This window comes from Myotis yumanensis, unplaced genomic scaffold, assembly GCF_028538775.1.
Source record: "Myotis yumanensis isolate MYYU_CA2020_CCGP unplaced genomic scaffold, mMyoYum1.0.hap1 SCAF_15, whole genome shotgun sequence".
NCBI classification, from domain to species: domain Eukaryota; kingdom Metazoa; phylum Chordata; class Mammalia; order Chiroptera; family Vespertilionidae; genus Myotis; species Myotis yumanensis.
Window position 1 is genome coordinate 36,082,339 of NW_027223766.1, and position 14,439 is coordinate 36,096,777.

Here is a 14,439-nt window from a genome sequence, read left to right on the forward strand (position 1 = left end):
GCTGTCTCTCGGCTGATTTTTTGCTTTGAGTTGCGAGATAAAATTCAGGTTATGAGCCAGCTTCAGGTACCCCCACCACTAGTTGGCGCAGCAAACGTCACAGTGAACGCCACAACATTAGCCAAGCATCACGTGTCTCATTCGTTCACTTTGGATTTGACATACGAGTAATTTGAGTTACGAGCTCCGTCACAGAACGAATTAAACTCGTAAGTTAAGGCCCCACTGTGTATATATATATATATATATATATATATATATATACACACACACACACACACACACGCACGCACGCACACGCACACAATGCAACAATTCTAGGGTTCATTTTTTTTTTTGGCTATACATATGTAGTATAAGAATATGAATGAAGAAAATGAAGACACCCAATTCAGGATAATGGTTACCATTAGAGGTGGAGAGTAAGGAGATCAGGGTAAGCCATAAGCCATACAGGGAACTTCCACTTCATCTAAAATGTTTATTTCTTTTAAAAATCAAAAGTAAATATTCAGGGTAAATTCAATTCAGATAGAGGTGGGTGATGGACACAACAGGACTTGGACTATTTTCTAGAATTTTCTGTGTTTGATATATTTCATAATACTACTAATAAAGCCCTTGACTGGTATCTGAAATATCATAAGCATTCAATAAGTGTTAGTTATTATCATGGTAATAATAACAGGGCACAAGTATAGCACCTTGGGACTATGGCAAGAAGATTGCTTACTTCTGATTCTTAAATAAGGATCCTTTGTTTTTTTAACTTGTCTTAGATTTAGGGTGGGTCATGGAGGGGGTACAGGACTTTAACAGGCCAACATGTGAGACAAGAGCATTCTGGTCCAAACAATCAGAGCAAGGATGAGAATGTACCCTGTAGTTGAGTAATGTTCAATCTTAATTATTAGAAGATGGATGTTATAGCTCTTTGTTTACCTTAAATCCATAGAATGTTGATGTGTATGATATGTTGGTTATGTGATCCACACCTTTAAAGTACCAGTTAATGTGCTTTGCATTTGGAATCAGAGCCATCCATCCAGACACATGAGTCAGTCTTTTCTTCCGAAAGGGAACGATGCTTGTGCCTGTAGGAGAACATAAAACAAATAGTAATCTTTACCTCTAGAAAATCCCTCCTTTTATGAACAACTGCAAATGTAAAATATCTGTCTATCTATGGAAGTCTCTAAATAGGCCAGTATAGCATTTCACTATATTCCAAATGTCAATGTTTAACAGAAACATAAAATGTTTCTCACTTGGACTTTTGAACTGAGATAAAGTCTTTATTCCTTAGGGAAAGAAAAAAATTGAAACATAATGATGATTACCACTATGACAGAAATGCTAAAGTATAGCAATTCAATTCTTTAAATATCATTGATCTAAAATATAATCCCATTTCTACTCTTTTAAGAACTTGATTCTTCAGAATAATTGATTTGCAATGTATGCAAATGTGAGTTTTGATTCTTTATTAGATTTTCTTATATTTGTTGACTTAATCAAAGTCTGCATACCAAGTTTGAGTGAAAAGCTTGATTTAGAACTCTTTTTAAAAAAATGTTTTTATTGATTTTAGAGAAAAAGGAAGGAGAGAGATAGAGAGATAGAAACATTGATCAGCTGCCTCCTGCATGCCCCCTACTGGGGATCCAGCCCGAAACCTGGGTATGTTCCCTGACCAGGAAATGAACCTAGAACCTCTTGGTTCATGGGTTGATGCTCAACCACCGAGCAACGCTGGCTGGACAAAATTTCCTTTCATTTTTGAAGTTATTTGTGTTTATCTTAATTTTCTCAGCTACAATCTTTTTCATTATGTTGATTTTAAGCACTTTGGACTAAAATATAAATTCTTTGAAGTTGATATTTTAAAAAATAGTATCACAAAGAATAAGTATCTCAAATTTATTGACAATCTGTTCTAACTTCATATGCATATTTTTATTTTTTTTATTGCTTAAAGTATTACAAAGGGTATTACATATGTGTCCTTTTTTTCCCCCGCCCTTGACAATCCCCTGGCCTCCCCAACCCCCCAGTGTCTTATGTCCATTGGTTATGCTTATATGCATGCATACAAGTCCTTCGGTTGCATATTTAAATATACATTATAATGTATGAGATGCTTGATGAGGATATATTGAGACATATGTAAAGTTATGCCTAACCTTATTTCCCATTGATCTAGTAAACTTGTTGAAGTTTTTATTTATTGATATAAGAGAGAAAGAAAAGGAGATTTTATTAACAGAATCCAAGTATATTTATTTCTCCTGTTAGTGTCAACATTAACCATTTTCTTCAATATATTGCAAATACTTTCATAATGTTACCTAAAATCACTACCAGCCTATTTGCGTTTAATAATATTTACAAGGTAGAAACTTGCAATTTGAAACTAAAATCATGCATCTCTCGATATATGACAAATGGATTTTGAAAATGTATAGCATGATTATACCAGTCACATTATAGCAGCTAAAATTAGCTGTGTCAAATCCATCAGGACATCCTGGAATTTTGTTATTATACTCCATGTTATCAGATTTTCTTATTGAAATTTTTCTTAATTATAACTTCTGCCCTTCAAACAGAGTTCTATATCAATTCCCACTATACATTCTGGAACTGGAGAAATAACCATAAGATGGGCTAGTGGCCCCACTGGATGCATTGTGAGACTGAGCAAAGATGCAACCTGGCCTTCATAAGCTGGTAGTCCATGTTAGCATGGCGGCATTCAGGGTGTTTGAGGATTAGTATCAGTTCAGAGCCAAGATCTAATAACTCTTGGAAACTGTGGGTGGTCTTGTTATATGTTTAGATTAGATTTTTTTTTTAAAATATATTTTATTGATTTTTCACAGAGAGGAAGGGAGAGAGAGATAGAGAGTTAGAAACATCGATGAGAGAGAAACATCAACCAGCTGCCTCCTGCACATCTCCTACTGGGGATGTGCCCGCAACCCAGGTACATGCCCTTGACCGGAATCGAACCCGGGACCATTCAGTCCGCAGGCCGACGCTCTATCCACTGAGCCAAACCGGTTTCGGCTAGATTAGATCTTGATGATTACAGATTTACATAGTATCACCAAGAAGCTACATCATTTAAATTTATGCAGGAAATGCAGAACACTATATTTGATACCTATCTGTTTAGCAAATCTCTGATTCATCAATGCATTTCCTATTTTCCACAATCCGCAGTTCATCAGAACAATGTATGTGAGAGTGGATAAATTGTAGATAGCTACTATAACTAATAACTCCTAGACAGATGATGCATCAATGAATGGATGGAAAGATAAAGAGAGAAATATATGGATCTTAGCCAGTCAGAGTAGGCGAGGTTAGGTATAATGAGAATAGATATATTCAACTGGAAGAATCCCCACACTGGTTCCCTAGCTAATGGAGGGAGTGAGGGGAAATCTGGTAGGAAGGATTGAGTGAACACTCTAGGAGCCATAACTCCCTGACCCCTCACCAAGATAATAAAATATAAGCAATTCCAAATCCTTCAGGGGGGAGATGCAGATACTAGTGCCACAGTGAAAGATCTGAGAGATGTAAACACCAGGATTCCTACCATATTCTCAGTTAACTTGTTTGTTTGGCTGGTGCATATACCAGATGGATCATTAGTAATGACAGAAATTAATACAATCTAGTTATGGTAATGATTTCAAGCACATCCAGTGTTTCAGGTACAGCATCTTCCCTGAAACAAATCAGTAGATCAACAGTCTCTACCATCAGGTGTGCAGCTCCTCATCAAGCAAATACTCCCCCATCCTATTTCAATCAGCAAAGATAATAAAAAGCATTTGCCTTCAGTGGCAGGAACAATGGTATATTTATATACTGTCTCGCTCCAAGGGCTATGTCAGCTTTCCTGCTTTGTGTCATAATACTGACTGGAGGTTCTTTAATCAGCAAAAGATCATACTGGTTCATGCATTTATTTGATACTCCTCACACGCCCGTTTTGAGTATATTTGTTTCCTGTCTAGCTTCTGACATACAAATATGCTTTTCCCAATGTTTTAAACAGCGAGCGACAACTGAAGAAGATGATGATGAAAACTGAGAAAAATATTTCAATTAGTGGTTTAAACTATCCTTTTCAAAAAGATTTTATTTTTATTGATGTTTTTCAGAGAGAGAGAGAGAGGAAGGGAGAAGGAGAGAAACATTGATCAGCTGCCTCCTGCATGTCCCCTACTGGGGATAGAGCACACAACCTGGGCATGAGCCCTGACTGGAAATCGGACCAGCAACCTTCCTGTGCATGGGATGATGCCCAACTGAGCCACACAGGCCAGCGTGGTTTAAACTATTCTATTCCACTTACCAAAAGAGTCTGAGAGAACCACATCCTTTTCAAGCAGAGATACTGGAGAAGGCTTGTTGAACGCTAAACGGTGGAAGCTGACTGAGGCATCACAGACAGACCCAGGGAACCCTACGCTCCACTCGGCTTCCTGAGTGCAGTGAGAAGGGTCCAGCAATGAGCTGTGTGGAATGACAGTGTGTCCTTTGTGACCTAGGAAATGAACACAATCAGCATGTTTCCTACTTCATGTTAAAAAACTGAAAAACCAAATGGTTTACAACGTAAAGGTACTGTGATCCATTGTACTGCTAATAACATCTAAAGGTCTTATCAACTTTTTTTTTCTTAACATAGGACAAAGAGACTGCATACAGAGGCTTTGCAGTAGACACTGGTCAGGGAGTTAATTATGAATGTGGGATCTGAGATGCCCATGAGAGCCAAAGTAGGGATAGGAAGTGGGATAAGTAACTTGGCTAAGGTTCAAATTCAGCAGTCTGCCATAGAGCCTGTATGCTTAACCGATGAACTGCTAACTAACATTAAAAATCTAAGCTGAATTAAATAAACTAATAAAGGTTACACAAAGCTTTATATTAGAACCTTCCATATGTTCTCTCTCTTAAAGTCACCATTAGAACAGGAGACAGAAGTCAACAAATATAATTGAGAACTCAGTCTGTTTGAATATTAAGATGAATCTTTTTCCATCTTTCAAAGTCTTTCAAAAGTAATTATTAATATCTGTAGTTTTCTTGTCAATTTTCTCTTTCTTCTAAAGTATTAGACAGAATCTCACACACACACCCTTGCTATCTTATTTAGACAAATCTTTAGCATTAAAACTTTATAAAGACACTAAATTCTAGAAACTAAGAATATTTTGAAAATGTGACATACACTGAAATTGAAATGGTAAAAAATGTTCTTAGTTAACGTATTTCTTGAACTAATTCCAAATTAATAATTTAAACTGGGAAGAAAAAGATTAATATCAGGCCTGTAACTTACTTTGAGCAGGATATGTCCAGTCTGTCTACATTACTCATATAAATAAACCTGGAATTTATGTACTGATGGGCCATGATGGATTGGAGAATTTGGGAAGTCATATAAGTAGTTCCTTATCTGTGCAATTAACTGAATACAAAATGGAGGCATTATAAAATGGAAATATGGCTTCCTTTTATGACCAATGTTTCCATGAATATTGTCCAAAATTTGCTGCTAATTCAAAACCAAGGTGCAAATGTAGTGGGGGGGGGGAGATATTATTTAGAGGCTACATCTAATAGTTTGGGGCACTTCCAGAATGGAATGTCTATTAATTTGGTACTGAGTAAAATCTGTGATTCAGCCGAGTCCGCTTTGACAGTTCAACTCTGGGTTAACACAAACGTTTCCCCAATGTATTTTATCAGAAATTATAACATTACCTGTGAGTGAGCCATCGACATCAATCAGTACCACTTCATGTTCCCATCGAAAGCCAGCCTTGTTTGGTGTGTGAAAATACTGGATGTCAGCAAATTTTGCACTCCACCCTCCACATCTCTCATTACAAACTCCAGTGATGGATGTCACTCCCAAAGCTACACAGTTGGGACGGTCAAAGTTCATGAAGTGTACGGAAGACACAGTCAAGCCTTCGCTAAATGGGAGAACCAGGCCTCTCTTTGTACAAAATGCAGGCCCCATTCCCAATTCATCAAGATGGCCGACTATTTTGGCATTTTTAATCACCGCCCCATTGGTTTCACCCCATCCTCCAGTATAAGCGCCCAGGATCCTCTTGGTCTCGATTCCAGACTCATAATTATTTACCATCACAAAGTTATGGAACTGAAGGGCACCTCCATTGACCCATTCAGCTCCTTTTTGACAATTCCAAGTAGTAAGTGAATTAAATATTGCAGGCACTGGCACTGTAGAAGTACAAGATCCTGTTTGCATGGGGAAATATTCTTCAAATATCCATATTCCAAACCAACCTTGAGAATGAACAGTGTTGTTAAAGAATTCGCCAAGAGGAATTCTTTTTTGGCAGATGTTTCGGTCATAGGATGGCCCATCAGGGTGGTCATTCATTCGGTACCAGAAGCCAAAGTGAGTGCCCCCAGCAGCTGCATTGTGCCGAATGGTGTTGTTTGGGTTGGTTACCCAAAATGCAGCTGGGGTCACATCATCATTCAGAAGACTAGTACTTTGCTGTACAAATACTGCCAAGTTATACTGCAGGATATTGCCATGTTCAATACCGTCTTCTATAAAAAATGCTCCTCCTTTGATATCATATATGATATTCCTCTCAACCAGAAGGTGATGAGTGTTATGGATAGTAACAGCTCTGTTGTATGTCTGGTGAATTGCACAGCCTCTGACATAAGATTTAAACTGTAAATCTCCCAGCAGGTGCCAATGTATTGGGTATCTCCCCAGCCGAAAAGCCTGGCCAGCATGGAACACCTGTCAAGCCCAGAAATCACGACTATTTAGTGGTCGACATAAACACAGAGTTTACTTAGCTCATATTTTATTCTTTAAAAACAATTTCCAACTTTATATTAATTATTATTAAAACATTAATATCTCCCATGTTATTCATGTTTGCCATTAGAAAATATTTGGCCTCCAACCCACCTTGTTTTCTTCATTATATAACAGCTCATACTGGATACCAATGAATTAATGAATGAATAAAAGCTGTCTTCAACTCTTCTGCTTTTCATCTCAGGCTATTATAAAACCTTTGTGTTTAGCAAAATAAGACCTCTTAAAAGACTTCTTTTCTCCTTCCTACTTCTTGAATGTTGACCATGTGCCTGATATTGTACAACGTGTCTTATCACAATCCTATGAAGTAGCCACTTATCATTAACTTCATTTTACAGTCAAAGAAATTGAAATTTAGAAAGGCTGAGTATCTTGTTCATGGCCTCCTCTTCTTGATTATAACTAGCATCTGGCAAACAGCGTGAACTTAGTACACATTTGTTGTATGGATAACCTCAGGCAAACCTTGTGATTTAATAACAATGCCTCTTACCTCTACATATTCTATTCTTCCAGTTACCATGTTAGCACCAGGTACAGGAGCATGAAACATAATGCAGCCTCCAAATTGATCACTTCCTATTTCTTCTCCAAACTTTCCTTGGAGACATGTCTGTGTAGCAAATTCACCTTAAAAAAAAAAAAAGAAAGAAAGAAAAGAAAAAAAACATGTCAAAGTCCTATAATTCTATAAAGACTTTTTTTCTCACCCTGGCCCATTTGCTCAGCGGTTACTGTCAGCCCCTGCACTGAAGGGGGCAGGCAAGGGCACGTACCTTAGTTTGCAGGCTCGATTCCCAGCCCCAGTCTCACTCTTTCTACCCCCCCCCCCCCCCGTCTTCCTCCCATACCTTCACTCTGTAAAAAAATCAATGGAAAAAATATCCTCAGGTGAGGATTAAAAATTAAAATAAAACATACTTGTTCCTCATACCTAATTATTTCTTTTATATTCACATATAATTTTAATCTCATTTTGGAACATAATTATTTGCATTCACATCATATCCTCCTCTAGATAGTAAGAAAGGTAAGTACCTTATACCTTGTCTCATTTACCTTTGCATCCCTTAAAATATATACTGTAAAGACAGGAAAAAGACTTTTTTTTCCCCCTTTGCTAGGCCATCCACATTTTATGAGAAGCACCTGGTAATTAAACCCTTAGATTGTTAGCTCCTCTGATCAAAGAGCCCCTCTATTCAAACTCAAGACAAGATAAGCTACTCTCAAGGCTACATTTTTGCATTCCCCCTCCTCCTTGCTGTTTTCAGAACTCAGGGATAATTCACAGCAAGGAGTCTCTAGTTAGTAGAAAGTTCCTTTTCCCCCTCCCCTTTAAACAAGCCTCTTTTTAATTCTTCATAACTTTTTCTCTAAGCATATTTTATAGACTTGGGAAAAATACTGATAAGACACCACCCTAAGACACTTGCCAGACTGTCTCCTGGAAAGCAAACAAACTATAATATTTCAAGGCAACCTTCTGGTATCTGCTCAATTTCAGCCCCAAATATTCCTCCCTTACTTGTCACCTATCTACAGCAGCCATTACTCTTTTTTTAAATTTTTTTTTGTCCATGGGTTATGCATATATGCATACAATTTCTTTGGTTGATCTCTTTCCACCACCCACCCACCCCTGCATTCTGAGATTCAACAATTTGTTCCAAGCTTCTATGTCTCTGGATCTATTTTGTTTATCAGTTTATTTTGTTCATTACATTCTACATATGAGTGAGATCATGTGACACTTGTCTTTCTCTGACTGGCTTATTTTGCTTAGCATAATACTCTCCAAGTCCCTCCATGTTGTCTCAAAGGGTAAGAGATCCTTTTTTTTTTTTTTTTCCTGCTGCATAGTATTCCATGGTGTAAATGTACCATAGCTTTTTCTATCTATTCATCTACTGATGGGCACTTGGGCTGTTTTACTCTTTAAAAATGGAAGCCGCTTTTTGTTCCCTGCCCTGTATTGATTGATTTGTTCACTGCCCTGAATACTTGGCCCTTTCCCTTCATGGAGAGTAAAATGAACTTCCTCTCTGCATCTCTTCTTTTAGTTGTGAATTCTTTCACAGCCTGCAGCACTGGCCAAACCCCAACACTTAAAATTGTATTTTTCAAAGATACTAAATAAATATTTGAATGGTTGAATGAATACTGATAAAGGTATTTTGTCTTATCTCTGAAACGTGCCCCCCAAATTTGGGGACTAACATAATTAATACAAGCTTATTGTTGTATAGCACTTTATATGCATTATCTCTCTTAATTCTTATTACTGTAGTAAGCAGAACAGGAAGTATTCTTATTTTAAACAGGTTGAAACTAGGTTTAATGGACATTTGAGACTTGATACAGATGAACTGTTGACTGAGAAAAAAAAAGTAGAATGGAATAAGCATTGCCAAGAGAGTCACTTAATACAGTCAGGAGGCTATTAAGGAAGTGGGGTATGTGCCCTTGCACATCTTGTGCTTCAGTTCTCAGAGCTGCTATTAACTTGATAACCCTGTTGCCAAACTCAGCTCAAGGCTGAGCCATAAACATCCTGGAACAACTGCTGTGTGGACACATGTGGACTTCACCTTCTCCTTGTACTTTTTCTCTTCCAACCCCCTCCGTTTGCATGTTGGAACTAACCAACCCGTTAACCTAGCTGGCAATCCTTCATTTGCCTGAAAGAATTACATTGTGTGGTTTTTGTCTTTCTAAATCCTGCCTTTCTTTGTTCTCAGAACACCGTTTGGGTTGCTATCTGGAAGTGTCTCCCTGATGGCAATCCTTTTGCTCAAGTAAATGTTTTGTGTGTTTTTCTTCATTGCAGCCTGAACTTTTTCTTGGTTGGCAATTACAATTAGAATGTAAGTCTTTTGACATCGAATCCAGTGAGTTTTGCCTTATTTATACTTCTCATTGAAGAAAAGGCTGTATCTGTTACTACTCAACTGCTTATAGGATTGCGATGGTATTAGTGATTACATAAAATATTAGACTTGTAAAATACATTGTGCCACATGCTGTGGTAAACATCATTAAGGTTCTCTTATGTGAGAACCTTAAACATCATATCCAGTCCTCTTTGTGTACTAGTGACTAAAGTGCAAAGTTAAGCATTTCATAATCAGTCTGACTAATGGCACCTGAATAGAGGAGACACCTGTCACTTTAGGACCAAAGTAATTAGTTGATCCAGCCATCTTGTGTGCTGTCTCAGAGATTCCGGAAGTCCAGGCTGAGATGGAGTTTTTATCAGCCTAGAACCTGGAATAATTGCCATAAGCAGAGCGCCCCTGTTGACCCATATTGGACATATGTAGTATCAGTGAGAAATAACCCTTTTTCATTTTAAATCATGAGCTAGAGCATAACTTTGTCCAGAAGTTCTCAACTGGAGGTGATTTTACCTCCTGGGAATATTTTTGCAATATCTGAAAACATTTTAAATGGTCACACTTAAAATTTACTAAAATTACCTGTGTCAAATCCATCAGGACATGCTGGAATTTTGTGATGCCACTCCACATGATCAGATCCTCTTATTAAAATATTTCTTGTAAGAATTCCAACTTCTGCCCTTGCTTCAAACAGAGTTCCATCAGGAAGGGGGACAGTGATTCCTAAGTGTGTGTAATTCAATGGGTGAGTCAGCATTATGCTTATGCCATCAGCAGACACAAATTCGATGGTCCTTTCTTCATTCTCTCTTTGACTGTGTCTATAAAAATTTTAACAAAAAAATTTCAAAATTAATGTAAATCAACATGACATTGTTTTGGTGTATTTTATGCTATTTAGAACACTTTGTCTGTGAATCAGAAAATATTTTTGTCATTCAATATTCTGAAGAGAAATTTGAAGATGGCATTTCATTTTCTTAGGGCACCTAAATAAATTTACAGCAATACAATTTTACTGAAGCCCAGAGAAGCAAAATAATATGGCCACAAGCCTAACAAATGGTATTGGTGGGAGTGAGAGTCAACAGACTGACTTTGAAGTGGTATTCTTAACCAGTTGCTTTATAAACTCTCAAAGAGGATTTACCAATGAAATGGCAAACTAAAAATGCCATCTTAAATTTTAATTCTAAATTGAGTCACGGCCTTAGCGTAATTTAGCTGATGCGTATCAGAAATGACTATTTGTTCCCCGAGATCCAATGTTGCCATTACCCACAATTTGAACAATGAAGCCAAAATAAAGCTCCTCTGGGCTCCCTCCCCAATCAGTATTCTGGTATAATGTAGTTAGCAATATTAGTTTCCTTCCTGTTATGTCTTATTGGCTAAAATATATGATTAACCAGAAACTGAGGGTCATACGCAGTTTCAGTTATAAAATGTCATACACCTAAAAGGTCATGTTTGTCATCACTCATTCTATAATGATTCCTTTCCCTTTATTCAATCATTCCTAAAAGGTTTGGTCCATGGGAACCACTGCTGAGACGAAAAATAACAAAGAGTTCGCTGACTGCTTCCAACCCTATTCTTTAGTGACCACAAACAATCATTTTCATTTTTGCATGCATCAATGTATTTGGCTAAAGCTCTAAGTCAGAAGTTTTCAAATGACTTATAATAGCAGAATGCTTTTTCTCAAACAAAATCTTACATGGGAGCCTAACTATAAAAATCAACCGAAATATGTTAGTAGTACAGCAGGTCCTCAATAACATCATTTCACTCAATGTCATTTTGCTATGATAAGATGTCATAGGAACTGATCTCTTGTTTATATCAATTAGCCTATGGTAAAATTCTATTTCCTTGTACATTGTTTTGCTTAAAGCCACAGAAGCTATCGTCTACATGAAGTGAAGGCTTACTGTATATATTTATCTTACAGGTTGAAGTTAATAACTTTTCTTATTGTAAATTCAATCAATGAATGAGAACAACACTGATGATCAGCACAGTGTTAACATCTGGCAAATACATATTTGACTGTTCATGTTTCTTTATTAGAGGTTTCAAATTTAAATGAAATAGTTGTAGACCTTCTGAATCATCCCTCTTTTATGTAGTTAAAAAAAAACAAACCTCTGTTTACAAATCTAAATTATCAAGACTTGAGGACATCATACCTGTCTCCGGTGCTTGCAACCACAATCTTATCTCCTGGTCTCCATGTTACTGCTTCTTGTAAAATCAGAGTCCTTTCCCCTGCCTGTGCAGTATGAGCCAAACGGGTCCAGACCACGGGGACAGGAAGACCTGGGACCGACATACAAATCAAGTATTTCTAAAAATGTGTTTTCTTGGTTATTGAGAGCTTTTTGCATTTTGATCTTTTCCTGGATTGAATCAACTTGAGGAAAGTTTTTTTTTTTTAACTTTATCATTTCATACCTTTCTCACAAAAGAAATATGTAGAATTCTTGCTTTAGACAAGTAACAATCAGGTTTATTACACATGTATGGGTTCATAATTTAAGAAACATCCTTCTGCACCAATCTATTCCATTTAGAAGCATCTTCTTTATATGAATGCAATATAAATGTGGTATGACACTATTGATTAACCAGGCAGAGGCTTGTTATCTTTGTCACTGTTGACAAAAATTGCTTAAATTGATAATCTAGGGACAAATGAAATGTATGAATTTCTGAAAATTCCATATATATATATATATATATATATATACACACACACACACACATATATATATATACATACATATATATATATATATACATACATATATATATATATATATATATATATATACATGCATTTATGATCATAGTGGGGTATCATGTTCATATATCCTAAATGTATAAAAGAGACAGATTATTGCAATATAAAATACTTCAATACAGAAATAACGCACCATGCTTCCTTCAAATAGGTTGACCTAATACCTCAAACATGATCACAATCATTGTTATTTGTTCATAATTTTCCAGAATACAGTTATGCAAAAGTACAATTTTAAATGTATAGTTATATTTCAAGAAGAGGCCATAAACAATCAGAATGAACTGTGGTGAGTGCTAAATTAGACAAAATGTGTTAAGGGAGCACATGGAAAGGATGTAGAAAAGGCCCAAAAGGGCTTCCCAAGGGTGGCCTTGGTTGTCAGTCTTGATCTTATGCAGGGCTGGCCTGGCCCTGGATAAGCAAAGGAAAAGATAAAAGGAAGCAAAAAGGGGATGTGTAAAGACAGGAGAAGCCTGGCAAGTTTTCATTGAAAGAAAGTTATCAGGACCATTATGTTGGGTTCCTAGCGAGTCTCCTCAAACAATTCTGTGAGCCCTTCAGGCCCTTACCATGCAGATCCAGGACTCCCTCGCGCACCGCCAGCGTCTTGGCCCCATACACGGGGAGCTCAGGAGACCGCAGGTGCCCGTGCAAGGTGATGACCGCCTTGTGTTGAAAGGGGGATGCTTCCGTCCCAATCTGCAAGGCATTTCACAAGCATCTTATCCACAATTCCAACCAGTCAAAAGCAATGTCTTCCTTTTCTCCCTTTTCTTTCAAGAATTGATTATTCCGTTGTCAGTATCTTTCTTTCAAAAGATAAACTTTAAATTTTCTAGTCGGCCAAATGCACGATGCCAGACCTTTGGAAAGTATGCTGACTGACTTTAGTCATATCTCAGAGCTAATTGTTTTATCGGCTCTATTTTAAATTCTGCTCTATTGTAAGATGCTGTTATCTTCTCATTAAAAGCACAAGAACACTCTGGGAAACTTTTCTCCCAGAAAAAGGATTTTATACAAATAACAGAGACCTATACAAAGGTAAACTTGTGAGAGTTTGGTATAACTGTCTATTTTACACACCGTGTTTTTTAAAAGAAAGGGAGGTCATGTGGAAGGTCAATGAGGAAAAAAAGGAGACATATGTACTACCATTTGTAATACTTTAAACAATAAAATAAAATAAAATAAAATAAAGGGAGAGAGGTTACCAATGAACCGATCTCGGGTTCTCTCACATACCTGAAGAATGCCTCCGTCTGTAATTAGAATATTTTCTGCCTGGAGTTCAATGTCAGCTTCATCAAATATTAGAGTTCCACCTAGGAGGCATACAATTTTGAAATATATTAGGAATTATTATTCAAAGCTATTTATTCAATTATATATTAAATTTTAATTTCTTATTCTTATTTGCTCTCACTCTGCATGCCACTTCACTTCCACTCTTTGGCAATATAAAATATAAAACTTCGACAAGACTCAGGAAGTGGTAGAAAATCAAATCCCAGGGCAGATTTTTCTCTTGACCATTGGTTATTTTAAATGCTATTAAATAGTCAGCCACAGGAATTCTAGTTCTACAAATATAGGGCCACAAAATATCAATTAAGAATTAAAATAATTAAAATGAAAGAAAAGCATTTTTTATAGAAACTATTATAATGCCAAATTAACTGAACTTTTATCCACTAATTTGCACTAGTAACATGTATATAATGAATAGCGCTACTAAAGATAGTACCACAATACATTTTTTATAGAACTAATATAAATTTGTGGACAGACAACTTGTCCAAGGGTTCATTAGCTAATAACTT

General features: G+C 36.7%; 1 protein-coding gene across 1 annotated transcript in view; it reads right to left on the reverse strand.

Annotated features, from left to right (window-relative positions):
* Window positions 1-14,439, reverse strand: part of PKHD1L1 (PKHD1 like 1) — a 127,851-nt gene that overhangs the window by 42,938 nt on the left and 70,474 nt on the right. Inside the window, exons 44-51 of the mRNA XM_070392754.1 lie at window positions 13,862-13,941; window positions 13,186-13,315; window positions 12,000-12,129; window positions 10,387-10,628; window positions 7,401-7,537; window positions 5,791-6,820; window positions 4,373-4,564; window positions 943-1,094 (exon numbers count right to left, since the gene is read on the reverse strand). Coding sequence (XP_070248855.1) covers window positions 943-1,094; window positions 4,373-4,564; window positions 5,791-6,820; window positions 7,401-7,537; window positions 10,387-10,628; window positions 12,000-12,129; window positions 13,186-13,315; window positions 13,862-13,941 — 2,093 coding nt within the window. The remainder of the gene's footprint in view (window positions 1-942; window positions 1,095-4,372; window positions 4,565-5,790; window positions 6,821-7,400; window positions 7,538-10,386; window positions 10,629-11,999; window positions 12,130-13,185; window positions 13,316-13,861; window positions 13,942-14,439) is intronic.